General features: G+C 40.4%; 1 protein-coding gene across 1 annotated transcript; it reads left to right on the top strand.

The window, feature by feature from the left end:
* The first annotated feature begins 875 nt into the window (after positions 1-875).
* On the top strand, positions 876-18,699 carry LOC135708106 (uncharacterized). The gene is given in 4 exon segments (XM_065230049.1): positions 876-1,260; positions 1,328-1,438; positions 17,394-18,463; positions 18,532-18,699. Coding segments are annotated over 4 exon segments (1,734 nt in total).
* Positions 18,700-18,968: the final 269 nt, after the last annotated feature.

Genomic DNA, 18,968 nt, shown 5'->3' with positions numbered 1-18,968 from the left:
GTGATACGTCCCGCGTAAAAAAAAACCGCGTAAAAAAAAACCGCGTAAATTCCGGAATCCGCGTAAAAAAAACCGCGTAAATTCCGAAATCCGCGTAAAAAAAAACCGAGTAAAAAAAGACCGTGTAAGAAAAAACCGCGTAAAAAGCGATATACCGCGTAAATTCTGAAATCCGCGTAAAAAAAAAACCAAAATCCGCGTAAAAAAAAACCGCGTAAATTCCGGAATCCGCGTAAAAAAAAACCGCGTAAATTCCGAAATCCGCGTAAAAAAAAACCGCGTAAAAAAAAACCGTGTAAAAAAAAACCGCGTAAAAAGCGACTCCAGTGTATCTGGGTATCAAGGGAATGCAGCATGTTGTCCTCCTCCAATTCTCTTTCTCATACCCCCTTCGATCATAACACGTTCCATTGCTTTAAGACCGATCGTAAATTATCAAGAGAGTGAAGAAGTCCAAGGCAAAGTTAGCAAAACCGTACTGTCTTCGTTGGTGGGAAATCTAGCTCAACAAACTTTAGAAAGTGAGAACAACCACCACGGCGCACTCTTTGCACGGCGTCAAATGCGGTGATACTTAGCACCTTTCTGACGGCGTGAAAACGAAATTTCTCCCTCTATCTAGATCACCCAGATTATAGCCTAGCTGGGGCCGAATGAAAGGTTCTTCTTGAGCAGCATCCCAGCCGCAATCGAGCATTAAATTTTAAAGTGACATACTGATCGGACGCATTTCGCATGTGCCGACGGGTCTGACCTTCCAATCGGTTCATATAGCATAGTGAAAGACAATGAATTGTAGTACGTTCTGGAAGTGAGAAGTGAACTATTAGGCCTATAAGCATTAAGAATTGTCCACTGTCCGGATGAGACGAAGAATGAAAGTGAGATTGCCTTTGAGTGGACTGCTATTGGGTGTGCTGCTGTCAAGTCATGTAGAGGCCGGAATAGTACAGATCAGCGCATACGGCAACGTTTCCAGTCAAGGATACTCCCCGATGGGCAATAGGTCTGATGAAAGGTTAGTGAACCATGGCGAAAGATTGAGAAGGATATGACTGATAACATTTGGATCTAATTCCAGTGCTGGAACTAGCCGCACCATGAGTGATGGTGGAGCCTATCGAAATATTTTCGATGGATTGCTCACGAAGCCTGTAAATTTTGGAACCAGCAGCTTCCAGAATTCGTACAAACTACCAAAATACATTGTTTATCCCAGCAACAGCCAAGCTGTGTATCCTCCACAACCATCGAGAGATGGTGAGATCTTTAAATTAAAACGATGATGCAGAGCATGTTGTAAATTTTATAATTGTGAATGTTTCAGCTGTAGCCTCGGACCGATTCGCTCCAGGAGAAGCATATGGTGGAACCGTTTACAAAATATTAAAAGCTAAACAGGAAAAACGAAAAGGATATCAGTACCAGAAGCCAAATGGTAAGTTATGTTTAGTCATTGATAAATCAGTTGTTCAGAAGAGAATGCATGTTTTGAACGTCGTTTGTCGTATCGACAAATAACATTAAGTTGCATGCCGCACAAAAGCCCACCCATTTTTTGGGAAAGTGTCTGCCGAGCACCGTCTTCAAGTAGGGGAAATGGTAGGAAAATGCCCATTATAAGAAAGATTCCCGTTTAATCCACAAAGAGAATCAATATGTAAGTGCAATGCCATCTAACAATTGATTTGTTTAAGGAAATTTTAAATTTTTAACCAGTATTATCCTTGGATAAAATCCTGATCACGAATGTCAAGCTGTTAAGATGTCGACGTCGCTGTTAATCAATACGATCATTAACAAACATTTGGCAGATCCTTCAATCATGGCCGGTATTAAAAGCTGATCCGAGTTTGAGCTTACTGCCATTAGAGTAACAAATATTAAGGCAATTATGCGCGGCGTGTAAGGTGAGGTGACAGCAGCGTTGCCAGATATACCGATTTATCGGTATTTATACCGATTTCCGAACTAGATACCGATACACAGATAAGGTTCCTCAGAATACCGATTTTTAAGATTTTATACCGGTTTATACCGTTTTTTTGTATAATCAAAATTATTATTGCCTGTCCGCGCTCGAATTTTGGAGAAATAATTTGTGAGAGACTTGTATCTTTTTGAATACCCAATATTTGTTGAGCCTTCAAAATTCTAAACAATCATCTCTAAAGATGCCTTATGCTTGAAACTCTTTCGACTAATGTTTGCATTTCCTCATCGTTTGTGGCACCCATCAATCGAGAAATAGTCGAAGGCTCTTTCCGGTAATTCCTAGGGAATCGAGAAATATGTTTTAAACATTAACTTCTTGAAGTTTCATCCAACTTTCCCTGGAGTTTTCTTCCACCTTACCTTGGAAGCTTCTTCACCCTTCGCTCGAATGATTCTTTCATCTTCTCCCGCCAGTTTTTTTTTTTCATGTTTCCCGGAGCTTCAAGGATGCTATCAGATTTTTATTGCGGATCCACAATAGCTGTAGGCACATTTAAGAAGTTCTGAAACTTCAGAAAAGTCCAGACTTTTGTGTAAGTTTCGATAAATTAAAGACAGTTTCATTGACTTCTGTTAAAATTCGAAAACCCGGGAATTTCAGTAAAGTCCAGCGGAAACTTCAAAAGTCCAAAGAACTTCAGGGAAAATCAATGGTTTTCAGTAACTTTAGTGAAGCTTTAAATTGCTGAAATTATAAAGGAGTTCCGAGAAACTCAGGCAATTTCCGAAAACTTCAGCAACGTCCTGAAGGGCTCATGCAAATTTAGGAAACGTGATGGAAGTTACATGAACATTGGAACATTGTGAAAACATTTTATGGGAAGTTCTATGCTTTTTAATGGCAGTGTCGATAGCTTTTAAAAATTAAAAAAAATGGGAAGATCACTGAACTTCCCATCCGGATGTTAAAATAAATTCAAGCAAATTGTGAGAGCACTTACGAGATTTCTTAATCTTCAAAAAAGTCCAGAGACCTTCAAAGATGATTAGAGATATTCTGGTAGTCTTATTATAATCAGGGAAGTTCCGAGCTCTTCGAGGATGACCAGAGAACTCCTAAACAGCCCCTAATTTCAGGAAAATTACATGAACTTTTAAGGAATTTCGAGGAATTATGGAATATTCCTAAGTGCAGTTCAGAAATGTTCCGAAAACTTCAGGGAAATTGCGGAGTCTTCAGGGATGTTTTATGAATATCAGGAAAATTTTCTGGATCATTAGAACATCCCCAAGGAATCTATTTGCTTCTTTCGACTGTTCCGTAAGCGCTCTGGCTTCCAACTTTCATAAGATGTTTCTTCCAATCTACCTCAGGAAGTTTCTGCCTCGTCTTCTCGAGGAAGTTCATTTAATTCTCCCAGAAATTTCTTTCGTCTTCTTCTGGAAGTTTGATCATAAGCCAAAGGTTTTTTTTTTTTGTGTGACATCCGATTTTTTCCGATAGTTTATTTAAATTTTCGCCACAAGTTTCTCAATTCGTGTCTTGGAAGTTTTCCGGATGTTTTTCCAACTTTTCTTAGAACTTCCCTCAAAACTTCAGCCAGGAGAGCTTCTTTCGTCTTTCTCTGCATGTTTTTTTCGGCTTCGTTCAGGAGCTAAATCAAACATTCCCCGGAGTTATCTTCCGGAATTTTCCGATCATTGTACAAAAGTTAAAATTATGCTTTGATTAACGGCTTTCTCAGTCTTCAAACACTGCCACGACTACGATGTAATCTGATGGACATTTCGGCCATGGGTTGTGGCCTTTTTCAAGTTAAAATATTGTTCGTCGTTATTGTCAATAGTTTAGTCGTTGTTGTGGCTGATTTATCATATTTTGGTTTAATTTAATGATATTTAAAAAAAAAACTATTTTCTCCCAATTTTCATCGCCGCTTGAGGACAACGATAATTTTAAAAATCAAATTAAAAAAAATTAAGACTGTTTTAAGACTAAGAAAGCCGTAAAACAAAGCAATTTATGTAAAAATGCAGTAGTATGGGGCATTAGAGTGATGCAAAATTTGAAATTTTCGCTCCACAATACTTAAACGATTCCTAATCTGATCCTGACTAACCTCTCAAAATTTGAACCCATTTGGTGAGAAACTGAGATGGCACAAACCATTTGAAGTTTGTATGGGAATTACTATGGTAAAACCAAGAGTTTTGTTCATGTCTATCTTATAATTCACCATATCGGTTTTCTTCAAAAACTTTCAACTGTTCTTGTAGAAAATTTTCCCAGCTACAACTTTGCTGAAGACCATTTTTTGATTAAATTCAAAGTAACGAAAGTTATCAATGGTTCAATGCACTGATGTCTTATGATCATGCTCAATCAACTGATCAGCAGGCAACATAGGTGTTTCTGGGGCGTTGAATAGGACACAAAAATCATGGCTACTATGTCACACTGCAAAATACAGTGTTGCCTACAAAGCAGCTGCTTGATCATGTCATAAGTTTACCAATCTCTTAAATAATTAATAACTTTTTTCTGTCTCGTTTTACATAGAAACGATTTTCAGCAAAGTTGTAGCTGAGAAAATTTTCTATAAGAATAGCTATCGAACTGTTTCGCAGCTCAATATAGAAAAAGACTAGAAGGCAATGAACAAAAAGTTGAGATTTCCCATAGTAATTTACATGTAAACTTCAAATGGTTTGTGCGAAGTCTGTTTCTAACCAAATGAGTTGTAACATTTGGAGGCTAATCAATACCCGATTTGAAACCATTTAAGCACTGTGGAGCGAAAAAGTCAAATTTTGCATCAGTCTAATGGGGCATCCCAACCACTCCCGATGAAAATGTGTCCCAGTTAATTGGAAAACTACTCCTGTGTTTAGGGCTGAGTGAATGTTCTGGACTTGTGGCATCTGCTGAGCGGATGTTTCTATATAGCAAAACTAGTAATGCTCTGGTTCCTATCAGAATTGTTTTCCGTGATAAGGATTCGAAAGAGGTAGTGTTAAACAAGAAAAAACAATTTGGAAAATTATTGTCGACTGTGATTGATGCAAAATTCATTGTTAACGGAAGAGCAATGAACGTGACCTTGCGTGATGAACTAACTCCGTTTGCTCTTGAATTACTCAAAGATCTTAGAGATTCCCAAGAACTGCTGAATATAAAGTACGTTTGGGTGGGTAGTGGTGGCGTCATATTGGCTAAGAAAGATGACAATAGCAAACCAGAATTGGTAAAAAACAGAGTAGATCTTAGCCGTGTCAAAAGTCTTTTTATGAAACCTGCACGTGAGAATGAATCTCCTTCGCCCAAGCGGAAGAAAAATACACATTAATATCAATTTTCGCTCTTTGTTTTTGATTTCTGTTATGTTTCTATGTGAGTAAAATGGATTCTACACCGATTACGATTTTGTATAAATATTATGATAATTTGCATGATTTTAATAAAAAATGCGATGTGGATGGCGCTAATCGTTTGAATAGAATTGAGTGGAATGTTAGAGAGATAAATGATTTTGAAAAATTTGATGAGGTGATTTATTTTGTGAATGAATGTAAAATGGATAATGATGTTATTGTTGTCGAAGAAACTTGGATGAAGAAGGAGAATAGCAGTATTTACAATATTCCAGGCTATCGCGCATGTTTCTCATGCCGTGATACATCTTCAGGTGGTTTAGCTGTATTTGTAAAAAGTTCTTTGGATAACAAATTGATAGACAGTCAAACAATCAATGGCCTGCATTACGTCCATTTAGAGATCAAGTTCCGGGGCCATATGTTATGTAACGTTATTGGTACTTATCGCCCACCTTCGTTTGATTACAACGAGTTTCAGAATATTTAAGAAGGCTGGCTATCTAGTGCTACTCCGTCTAAACCTTTTTTCATTGTTGGTGATGCAAATGTCCCAATTAATCTGCAAAACAATAACGTAGTAGTTAGATACAAAAATTTATTAGAATCTTACGGCTATGTAAGCACCAATACTTTTCCAACACGTCCAGCAAGCAACAATATTTTAGATCATTTTATTTGCCCGATCGAACTTGCTGTGAATCTGCAGAATTACACTATTTTCAGTGATATTAGCGACCATCTTCCTGTTATTTCGTCTCTCCCCCTGAGTAATGGAAAGAGGCAACAAGAACTGAGAATGAACTCTATCGATCGTGTTAAGTTCCAACATAAATTTTCTATGTTTTTGAATAATCTTCAAATTACTCGTGATGTTGAAGCTACTCTAAATATTCTGATTGCAACCTATAATAAACTGTTAACTGAGTGCACCAGATCATTCACTAAAATTGTCAGAGTAAAAGGTGAGCATTGTCCTTGGATGGCAAATAGCATTTGGCGGCGGATCCAAATAATGAATAATTACCTCGAAAAAGTCAAAAGCAATCCTAATGATGTGCATGTTCGTGAAATGCTGGTTCATGTTTCAAAAAAAGTGAAAACTGCTAAGCAACGGTGCAAAAAAGAATATTATGAAAACATACTCAATAGCTCTAGTCATTCCAATGTGTGGAAAAAGCTGAATGAAATTTTTGGTCGCAATAAAGAGTGAACAAATAAAATAACGAGCTGATGGGATAATCTTGGAGTTAGATCACGATGTTGCTGAAGTTTTCAAAAGCTTTTTTCTGGCATTGGCAACAGTTTGGCCGAAAAACTTTCAAAGAACAATTTTGATTTTTTGAAACCTGTAAAGTGTGTTAATAATTCGATTTTCCTGAGACCCGCTCGCACGAACGAAGTTAGCATCTTAATAAGTCAGCTTGATGTTAGGAAAAGCAGAGGGTATGATAATCTTCCGACAGATTTGATGAAAGCTAACTTTGGTCCACTCTCTAAGATTATTGCCAAGCTCTTCAATAGCATAATAGTAACTGGATCTTATCCTAATGTTTTAAAAATCGCTAAAGTCACGCCAGTGTTTAAATTTGTCGACACTCATGACCCTTCTAACTATCGACCAATTTCAACCCTGTCAGTTCTTAATATAATTTTGGAAAAAAAATTAACTAGCCGGTTTCTAAACTTTGTGTGTTCTAATAATGTTCTGTATAAATTCCAGTACGGAACAATGACTGCTATTACCGAGCTTATTGATGCGTTGATCTGTGATGTTGACCGAAAAAAAAGATTGTTGGGGGCTTATTCATCGATCTAAAAAAAAGCATTTGATACCATTAACCACGAAATTCTTCTGAAGAAACTTGATCGATACGGAATTAGAGGAGTTGCCAACGATTTGATAAAAAGCTATCTCTCAGATCGAAAACAATTTGTAGCAATAAATGGTGTTTGTAGTAGCTCACGCCCAGTTAATATTGGAGTTCCTCAACGAAGTAACAAAGGTCCTTTGCTGGTTTTGATATATATCAACGATTTGGGAAATTTAAAACTTCTTGGAACACCAAGACTTTTTGCAGACGACACGGCTTTATTCTATCCTCGTTCTTGTATACAATCCATTGTTAATGACATCGAATCAGATCTGGCGAGTCTTATAGAATATTTTAACGGCAATCGTCTTTCTCTGAATCTGACGAAAACAAAGTACATGGTTTTCCACTCGTCACGGAAAAAAATCTCGCAATACCCCGAGCCATGCGTCGGAAATTTGTGCATTGAAAAAGTTGAATCATTTAAATACTTAGGGTTGCACTTAGATTCTTGTCTTTTATGGGACACTCACTTAAAGCATGTATCTAGCAAAGTTTCATTTTTATGTGGCCTCATGAGAAGAGTACGCTGTTTTGTGCCCAATGAATCATTGCTGTGATTTTATTACGCGTGTATTCATTCCATACTTCAATACCTAATCAGCGTTTGGGGTCATGCTGCTAAATCAAAACTTAAAAAAAATCAAACGTTGCAAAATAGATGTGTGAAAGTAATCTTTAATTTACCTCCCTTATTCTCAACAGTTTTGCTTTAAACTAGTTCATGCCCCAGAATTATCCCCATTCTAGGCTTGCGCGATTCTCAAACAATTTTGTATGTGCACTACACGTTACATAACCGTAATTTCCTTAACCTTCAGAGAACTAGACACACTAATGAGTTACTGAGAAGCAGAGCATGCACGAACTTGGGTCTAGGTCGCATCACAATCTACGGTCCATTAAAGTTCAATATACTTCCCATCGACTTGAAAGCAATAATTAACAAAATTCTCTTTAAAAGCAAGCTGAAGCAGTATATAATTATGAACGAAAATGAATATATTCTCTAAAAGTGTCTACCATCTGCATATGTAGGTTTTTCTGGCTCCTGCTATTTTTTTCCTGCATCATTAATTTTAGTATAGTTTAATAAGTTCAATTTTTTATGTTAAGCAACAAACGTTATTACTCTTTAAATTATTTAGAATTTTCTGTTGAGTAAGTGAATCCCTTCAAAGGAATGTTCCACTGGGATTCACATTGTTTTTAATTGAAGTTTTTTCTCCGCGTTTTCTTTGTTTTTTTTTTTAGTAAGTGTCCATTACCAGGGGGCTCTCTGTGCGAGCTCCTTGGTGTGAGGGTTAGTGGAGGGTATTGAAAAAAAATCCCCTAAAGTCCCAGTCATCACCATCGTTAAATTTTGGAATTCAAAAACGGCAAAAATATAAAATTTATTAAATAGTAAACACCGATAAATACCGATTTTTTAATACCTTTGATACCGATAAGCTTTAAAACAATCTGGCAACGCTGGGTGACAGTGAAGTGATAGTGAAGTGACAAATGTTACCTCAGGAGAGGTGAATCTCAATTTTTTTCCTCTTTACTTTCCTTCCGACATGCTTGGCATACACAGTTTTGGTCACGAAATGCTCATTTGCTAATAACTTTGCACACAGTCGACAAAACATAGTTCTGTTTGAAGCAGTAGATATAATAAAGTTTAAGCTTGTAATAGATACATAAGAAAAAGTAGATTTTAATTCTATTAATAAACTGTATTTGTTTTTTGCGTTATAAAAAATTAAGTGAGAAATGCTCGCTGCACATCTCGGACCTTAAGCGAACAATTCATTGGTGTTGATTCAAATGTTAATATTTACCTATTATTTGCATATCTATAGTAAGTTATGATCCTAATCTATCAATTACTTTAAAGAAAATCAATTTTCAATAACTGGGTGAAAAGTTATTAACAAATTAGCTGTTGGTGTGTACAACTGAGAACATCTCGGCGGCGCCGACTGGGATTGAACCCAGGCCTGATGGGGTGACAGGTAATGACGCTTACTACCGCTTGGTGTGTCTCCATGCAAATAAAATGGACAGTCACCTCACCAGAGGTGATAATTGTCCCTACGCTAGTGACAGGGAGTCTGCTCACCTCACACACCACGCAGAATAGGCCTAAGTAATATTGAAAATAACTACTATTTTTTCGTTGATTTTGTTAGTGTTCAGATTTTCCAACTATTTTAAGAAATAGCGTTTCTTGAATAGTTTTATGCCAAAATGGTTTTTTTTTTTAATTTTATAAATTTCGAATGACTTTCATTAAACAGCTTTATATTTCCATTGGCATAGAACGTTTAAAGATCAACGTATGGCACCAATTTGTCGCCAGCTTGTCAACAAGTAGATTGTTTGTATGATTTTTTGCAATTTGATCAACAAATGATATCTATTTGTCGGACACATACTTAATATGTGTACACATAAAAGCCATGTGTGATCACATGAAAATCAATTGAAATTCCAGTGATGCAAAATATCATGACACTCACGTGACACTCGTATTCGCATCAACCGACTATCGCTGACAGATCGTTTTTTCACGCAGTAAGAGTTAGAGCCGTGGCAAACAACAATCACCAGTAATGGTCGCTGCTCACAAGCAAAACGTTACACTCGCTGCTGATGATGAAAAACACAACGAAAACGACTTCTGCAGTACGATCATGAGAAAAAGCGAAACGACAGAAGAAAATGAAAACAATGCCTACGTATTCCAAGTTCGTCTCGGCAGGCGCGACTGTGTGAGTTACAAACAAAGCAGGCAACATGAAACGGAAGCAGTTGGGCTCACTCACCAACACACTCACATAAGCAAGCAAAGCAGCAACTGCTTCAATACGAGCACAGATGAGTGTCGTGATTGTCGGGAATGACCAGATCCACGATGGTAAATGACAGGTGGGAAGGAACTCACAGTCTCCCAGTGTTGGTGAGTTCTTTGCCGTTAATGTTCACGAAAAGTTCACTATTTTGCTATACAGAAATTCAAAACAAAAATTTTTATCTGCGGATTTGAACAGTTTTTGACCTGTTTCATACTACCGGAAGGTGTATGCTGGTCACAAATGCCGTGCCAAACTGATTTCCTACTCAATTAATCAATCTTTGATGTGAAATTCGCTAATAAACACGAGGCGCATTTCTTATAGCAAACATGCCATAACAAAATGGGCATGGTTCATTTATGTAAACAAACTAACACTTCTTCCGACTGTGGCACCTATGTATTTCCCATCGTGGACCAGATCGGTGATGGATCACAACAGAAGACGACATTCACCAGTTTCTTTTTACTTCTTGCGTCAACTTGATGGATGGTCATGGAGAGAGCTTCGATGAGCACATTGATAGGAATGTACAAAGCGTTACAACCATCAGCTGTTTGGCGATCGTGATTGTGATAGGTCGCAACTCTGGGAAATTCGTCAACAAAAATGTGTGGAATTTTTTAAGTGTGGGCATTTTACCTCCATTTCCGCTAACTGCTGAATACATCCGTAGGCACCGGAAGAAGTGGTCAGTTTTCTTACTAAAACCACCTTGCCATGCCGGAATGGAAATCTCAGAGACGATGTTTAATAAGAGACGCCTGAATAATAACAGTAAATCTGGTTGCACTGCCAACTAAGTTATTTTGTCTGCAAGGTTTGGCAACCCGCAATTTTGTATTTACTTCAAGTGACTTTTAATTTGAGCGACTGATTTGAGTAAAAAGCAGCAACAAGTTGTGATCTGTCAGCGATAAATTATGGAGTTCATGAGTATTATACAAATTTTACATTTACTTCCTAGCAGTTTTCAACAGTTTTAGCTGAAAACAACTTATAAAGGCAAAAATCAGCTGCACAAGCCCATTTTTCTCCTTTAAGCCATTTCGAAAGTTAAATTATTAATTATTACTACAAACACAATATGTAGTACATATTGTAACCCCAGCTCGTTATAATTTTCTGCTGTGTAATTAGCGATAGTAGAAGAGGTGCAGAAAATGTTCTAAACAAAACGGACAATTTCAATTATGAGCCCTATTATGTAAGTCGAGTCGAGCGTCACATATGATCAATACTTAATCTAATTTGGTATTACTTCTAAAATAGACCAGCAACCAGAAGTGATTTTTAATCTAAGAACAGATGAATTTCAACTATTCATTCGTTCCAACAGTTTGTTATTCGTTTGCATGACACTTTAAGCATGACCACACAAATCAAGTTGCTGAGTTGCTGGTTGTATTGAACATTGAGCAGCACGAGTTACTTTGAGTTCCTCAAAATTTACTCAAAAATCAAAAGCTGTTTGGCCCCAGGACTGTCGTCTGCTTCAGCGTCACGGTAAAAAGAAATCTTTTTTGACCGTATCGGTAATTATTTGAAAAATTGTATTGAAACGTACGGCATTCTTCTGTTAAAAAAAAACACCGAATAAAACATGACACAATAGGAGTTTTTTTTAAGTGTTTTCAATTGTGTCGGTTTCCTGCGTGACGAGAAACTTTCGGTTATCTAGCGTAATTAATCTACCATATTGATAATTGAATTGTCGTTGATTTTAAACTGATTTATTATATTTCAGCTACATTTCAATTACGATTTAGATTTATATGTGGCATCGGATAGCGGAAAACTATTAGTAGCGCCGGGTGCAGTTCCTGTTTTTCAAAATATTGCTTTGATAGGCCTGACTTGATTGACGATTTAAACATTTCATACAGAAAACAATCATGTAAATTTATGTGCTCTGAGAGTGACATATTCGAGCGTAAATTTTGACATAAATTTGAGTTATAACAGACGCGAAATATGGCCCAATCAAACGTACTTTTCGTCGAGGAACGAACTTTTCAGTCTCGGAGCACTTAATATTACATGAAAAGTTTGTTTACGTCCATTAAATTTCAACCTCCATCTCAATATTTCCCACGCTTTTCCTCGTGAAGCGTTCGTGTTTATTAACATTGCTCGATTAGAACCGCGTTTGACGGCTCGATTGGCACTTTTGGTTTCAGTCTTCATCTCTTATTTATGTGATGTTTACATCTGTACTGATGGCATTAGGATTCTCTGCTTGAACGTCAAGCAGTACAGTTCGGTATTTGCTCGCTCTGTCGAGTTGTTCGAAAGTTCCTAGTTTGTTCCAAACATTCGCAGTTTAATCGCGTAGTGTCGGTCGCTTCGTGTGATGGGAAGACAGCGCTAGCGGAAAAGAAGAATAGGTACGCTACTCTTCCCACCGATGTTGGGATTACCAACTCAGTCCCGGTGAAGCGGACGAAAAAGAGGAAGAAGAATCAAGGACAGTCCGATGATACGAGCGGACGCGACGATGTTACCGCGACGAACGCTAGCAACATTGGTGATTTCGGCGACACCGTCGAAACCGAGAATTCTGCCGGCCCGAGTGCGGCGAAAGTCAAGCTTCCTCCACTGGTGGTGAAGGTAGTGCCTCTCAAGACGCTCATTGGCGATTTCGCATCGCTGGCCATCGCAGCTGAGTACAAGATCAGCAGGATCGGCACTAAGGTGATGCTCCGGACGAAAGCGGAATACGAAATTGCCGTCAAATTTCTGAAGGATTCCAATCCGGAATACTTCACGCACGACATCCCCGGTGAGAAGCCCTTCAAGGTAGTCATCAGGGGTCTACCGAATGTTGATCCCAAGGCGATCGAAGAAGCACTCAAGGACCGGTACAAGCTAACCCCAACCGCTGTCTTTCGGATGACGAGGAGAGACGAAAACGTGAAGACGTACCTGGATTGTCTTTTCCTGGTGCACTTCCAGAAGGGATCGGTGACGCTGAATGCGCTGCAGGCTATTCGCTCAATGTACTCCATCATCGTACGATGGGAGCCGTACCGTGGAGGCCATCGCAATGTGACCCAGTGCCAACAATGTCTGAACTTTGGACACGGTACTCGCAACTGCAACATCAAGCCACGCTGCAGCAACTGCGCTCACGAACACGCCACTTCTGGCTGCCCTGCGGATGGAGCCGTGGCGTTAAAATGCGCCAACTGTGGTGGTGCACATCAAGGTTCTGACAGACAGTGCTTCAAACGCGAGGACTTCAAACGCATCCGAAAACAGGTGGCAACTAATAACCAACCAGGACGCAAGAAGGACAAAGTCCCGGCATTTCGGACGGAGGATTTCCCGCCTCTTCGTGCTCCTCAGCAAAGGCAAGCGAACTCGCGGGTGCATTCCGAGCAAGCAACTTCTGGTGAATCTGCTGGCCAAAGCTCTCCATCCCCCCTGGACTATGGAGACAACCAACAGCGCAAAACAACAACCCCGATCTGTTCTCAGCGGATGAACTAATGGAAATTTTCGTCAACATGTCCGGTGCTCTTCGTAAGTACCGCAATAAGCCCGAACAGATCCAAGTGCTCGGTAAGTTCATCATCCAGTATGGCGTCTAAACCGCTAACTATCGTCACCTGGAATGCTTGCTCTGTAAGAGCAAAAGAGATTGAGCTTGCCGACTTCCTCCGCAAGCACAGCATCGACGTGGGCCTTCTAACCGAGACCCATCTAAAGTCCGGCGACAGATTCTGGTTGCCTGACCACAACATTATTCGGCTTGATCGCACCAGCTCTAGGGGGGTGGTGTTGCGATCGTCGTCAAAAAAGGAATAAAATACTACACTCTGTCCCATATCCACACCTCTATCATCGAGGCCCTTGGTGTGGAGGTGAAGTCGTCGACTGGATACGTCCAGTTCATCGCCGTCTACTGCCCACGACAGTGTGCCGCCAGCAGTGGACTAGCGGCTAAATTCAAGGAGGACCTGTCCACCATCACCCGTACCGGTTCCCGCTTCGTAGTCGGAGGAGATCTAAATGCTCGCCATGGCCTGGTGGAACTACCAGCAGAACCAGAACGGCCGTTTCCTGTTCGACCACTCACAGCATGGGCTGTACTCCGTACAACATTCATCTCACCGGCGGGCAACCCATCGACGCTAGACCTGTTCCTGTCAAATACCAGCTTGTCCAAGCCGGTAGCCTTGAACGAACTCAGCTCCGACCACCAACCGGTGGTGGCTGAACTGGGCTACAACGTGGCCCCTGCTCCAAGTCTGCACAAGGACTACCACCGCGTAAACTGGGCCCAGTTTGGACGCGTGGTAGACAGACACATCATCGACAACCCACCGCTTAACACCGTGGAGGACATCAACCGAGCGTTGGAAGGACTCCACCAAGCCATAACCGTAGCTGACGAGGCGTGCGTCCGACGAGTTCCTGTGAGGGGTAAGTTTATTGCCATTGATTCCCACACCCAACTTTTGATTCGCCTGAGAAATGTTCGTATACGCCAGTTTCAGAGGACTGGAGATCTGGGCAAAAAACGTGAAATGGCCGATCTGAACAGGCAGATTACTACCAGAATGGACTCACTCCGAAATGAAAGTTGTGTTGTCCAGAATCTGGACGACCGCTCCAGACCATTCTGGAAGGTAGCCAAGGTCCTGAAAACTCATCCCAAACCCGTTCCACCTCTCAGAGTCGATAATGATGACGATCGGCTTTTAATCACCCCACAGGAGAAAGCAAATGCGATCGGCAAGCATGTCGCTTCATCGCATTTGCTTGGCTCGACTATCCAAAGTCCGCTCGAAAATCAGGTTGCGCAATGCGTTCTAAACCTACATGCCTCCCCTTGTGTCATGCCTCCGGAGGATATGATTACAGTACAATAGATTTGCTCAGCGCTGAAATGCACCAAGAACATGAAGGCTCCCGTATTTGACGGTATTTTCAACTTGATCTTGAAGAAACTCAGCATGAAAGAGCAGTCTCTTCTAACCGCTATCTTCAACAGATGTTTGGAACTGCACTACTTTCCAAGCATCTGGAAAGTAGCAAAAATCATACCAATCCGCAAACCCGGTAAGGATCCAACATTGTCTTCAGCGCTGAGCAAATTGTTCGAGAAACTCATTCTCAATCGTTTGCTCAAGTTTGTCGAGGAAAATAACATTCTCCTTCCGGAACAGTTTGGGTTCAGAAAGGGTGATGAATAACATCCGAAGTAACAAAGCTGTATCCAAGTCCACAGACATGGCCTTATTAGACGTTGAAAAAGCGTTTGACAATGTTTGGCATGACGGACTTGTGTACAAGCTTTGTAACTTCAACTTTCCTTCACATCTGGTTAAAATCACCCGTAACTACCTCCAGCAAAGGTCGTTTAAGGTATCGTTGAATGGTTGTCTTTCCGACACGTTTTCCATCCCAGCACGAGTGCCGCAAGGCAGTCTGCTGGGCCCCTTGCTTTTTAGCATTTATACTTCCAACATTCCTCCCCTTGGAGACGGTTGCGTGTTCTTCCTGTTCGCAGATGATACCGCAATAGGCGTCAAAGGAAGGATGCCTCGCGAAATAACGAACAAACTTCAACGATGCCTTAACGCCTTTGCTGATTATGCCACCACGTGGAAAATCAAAATCAATCCCTCCAAAACACAAGCGATCATTTTCCTCCATCGGCAATCGCCCAACCTGAAACCGGCTCCATCTTGTACTGTAATCATGGATGGCACAAGGGTTGAGTGGTCTGCCGAAGTAACCTATCTTGGGATGTTGTTCGATGAAAAGCTCCTCTTCCGTTCGCATGTAGAGAAAACAGTAGTCAAGTGTTCTGTCTTGGTTAGGTGTCTTTATCCGCAGATTTGCCACAGATCCCGCCTCTCAAGGGTGAACAAACTGGCTGTCTACAAACAAATCATAGCACCTGCGATCCTCTACGCAGCTCCGGTGTGGGAATCATGTGCACAGACTCACATGAACAAAATTCAGGTCGCTCAAAATAGAGTGCTGAGGATGGTTCTTGATCGTCCTTTCGACACTAGAATAACAAATTTACACGAAGAGGCAGGTAGTGCCAAAATAGATTCCAGAATTAACGAAATTATCACTAAATTTGCACAAAAATGTATTTTATCAGAACATGCTTTGATTAGCAATTTGTATATAGTAGATTAGGTGTATATATGTAGTAGTTGTAGGTTAGTTGTAGTTGTAAATAGTAGTTATAAGTAGTTTTATTTTTCAATTTAAAACAAACCAATCCCACCAAGGTGGTCATTCTCTAAAACAGGTCTGACTAGGAACTGTAATTAGTAATTAAAATGTCAAATGTACTAAAGTTGAAAAGACGCATCTATGTCATTTGAAAATTCATACATGTAAACCACACAAACACACGAAATAAAGATCATTTAAAGTCAAAGTGTACTGATGGCTTTAAAGCTGAAAATGCTAGTTGGGTACCATTTGTACTTAATGTTATAGGGTGAAAATTAAGTCCATCGTCCACTTGAGAGAGAGACAATTGTTGTCTTCGGCAAGCAAAAAAAATTCTCCAATCAAATAAAGTACACACAAATTGAAGAAACATTTAAGAAGACATCAAAATGCTACACTCGATAGTTTCGTCGCAAATGACCATGTGCAACGTACTGTGCAACGGTGACGTCAAAGAGCACTGATCGAGCTGCAGGCAATTAACAATGTGCAAGGAATAGAATACCTGCCTTAGCTCAGTCAGTAAAGGTGCAACTACAAAGCACGATCATGCTGCAGGATGCTGGGTTCGATTCCTGGTCCGGTCTAGGAATTTTTCGATGCTGACCGATTCGCCATTTGACCTGGAGCTGCTCTATATTAACTCTAAATCACCCAAAGCTAGATACTGAAAAGTGTTGAAGCGATGATAACTTATTCATTTCTCAACAGATTGTATATCTTTACATATAAATAAAACCTAAAATTGCTCAAATTTTGATGCGCTGTAAAGGATTTTGAAAATCTTTTTTTTATCTGAATATATTTTGACTTGAAATTGGTAGTATTTTTTATGTGTTAGGGAGTTACATAACATTAAGTTGAGGGCAGGCGTTAAATTCCAGTTGAGGCATGAGTTATTGTAATTGTAACATCAAAACAAAAAACCCTCGAAATTTTTTAATTTTTTTTTTTTTTTTCAAATATGGAAAATGGATGTAATGTTGGTCTAAATGCCCCTAATTTGGGCCCATACATAAATTCAGCAATCGTCTAGATACTATTGATAAATAGCAGATTTTTAGCGATGGGCCCAATCTTAGATCCATAGGCCAACATTAGAGCCATTTCCCCTATATAATTTTAAACATCTTTTCTCAAAAATGTTTTTTTTTTATTCTTTCAGCTGCTCCTTTTGACGACTCAAAGGCAAATCCATCCATGACAGCTGCAGCACCCCCTCCACCACCACCACCACCACCAGCTCCCATAACACCCCCTCAATTTCCACTCATTTTTGCAGGACCGACTCCGCTTCCATCAACGTCCCTAGCAAAACCCACTGATCCAACGACTGCTGCACCAGCGCCAGATGCTTCTCCAGCAATCCAATACATTCCGCCATCAGATCCAAACCTATTTGCACCAAACATACACTCTCATTACCCTCCCCCACCAGCGAATGGTGAAACTCGTTTCAACGGAGTTACAAGCTACCTTCCACCACCAGCCGGGCCAGTAGCAGATGACGCATCGGTAGATTCCAATCACCCAGACTCTCCCCCTTCAAACCAATACATACCCCCGGCTGATCTATTCCAATTTCCACCAAATATTCATTCCCACTACTATCCTCCACCAATGGGCAATAACTTTTATATGAACGGCCTAACAAGCTATCTTCCTCCACCGGCTGGTCCCACCGACACCTATCTTCCTCCTTCATCCGGAATGTCGGCTGATTCCTCGGCATCCGGCCCACCGGAATCCTCCGACGATATGATCGGAACGATCCCCATCGGTCCAGATTCTCCATACCCTGCATACCTACCACCATCCGGTCCTCAGAGTCCAGCTACTCCGAAGCCCCAAATGATGATGGGCATGCCACCTGATCAAAACATGATGATGGGCATGCCACCACAAAAAGACATGATGATGGGCATGCCACCCGGCCCACCAATGAGTGGTATGCCCATGGACATTCCTTTCGACTTCCACGGATACGATATCTACTATCCTCACGATCACTTCCCGGAGTACATTTTCGATCACGACCACGACCATTACCACCATGACGAATCCCCACCAACAACGACTCCTGCTCCTCCGCCACCACCCCCGCCACCGGCTAAAGTCAAAAACTACAGCTACTACAAAATCAGTCGAACGCTGTGGTACATTCCGCTGTATTTCACCATTTGGTTCGTGTTCTACATTCTGATTTTGATCTTACGCTCCGTTGCTAGGCATAAGGTGAGCTTGAAGACGGTCCAAATCAAGTCTACGCAACAATTTGTAAACAATTTCAACTTTCTCTCAAGGTCAACTATCCCAACCAATACACAGGTGACGTAATACAAACAGCAATAACAAGATCGCTAGATGACATGGAATTCATAACGCATGAACAAGCAATGCACAAGGCGAATGTAATGACACAATTCGTGATGCAACAGATCGACGATTTCAAAGAGAAATACATAGAATAAGAGGAACTGTCAACAGAGGAGATGAGAATGGACAACGATTGATCATTAAACATTTTTCGTAATGATTCTGATGATTTCCCATTATCGACGGCACCGAACTCGTGGAAGATGTTTACTGAGCAATGAATTGACTGATTGTACCAATAAACCATTGTTATTATTAAGACATGGAAAAGCAGTGCCGTTTCAGAAAGAACTTCCTACTAGGATAAATGTAATTGATCGCTTAAACATAAGTGGTTTGCCTGTCACTAATAGCACCCAAATGA

The sequence above is a fragment of the Ochlerotatus camptorhynchus genome, unplaced genomic scaffold (assembly GCF_037179485.1).
Source record: "Ochlerotatus camptorhynchus isolate MF236.1 unplaced genomic scaffold, CSIRO-AGI_Acam_v1.1 ptg000026l, whole genome shotgun sequence".
In the NCBI taxonomy this organism is placed as follows: Eukaryota; Metazoa; Arthropoda; class Insecta; order Diptera; family Culicidae; genus Ochlerotatus; species Ochlerotatus camptorhynchus.
Note: the sequence above shows the minus strand (reverse complement) of the source record. Positions and strands in the feature narration are given on the sequence as shown.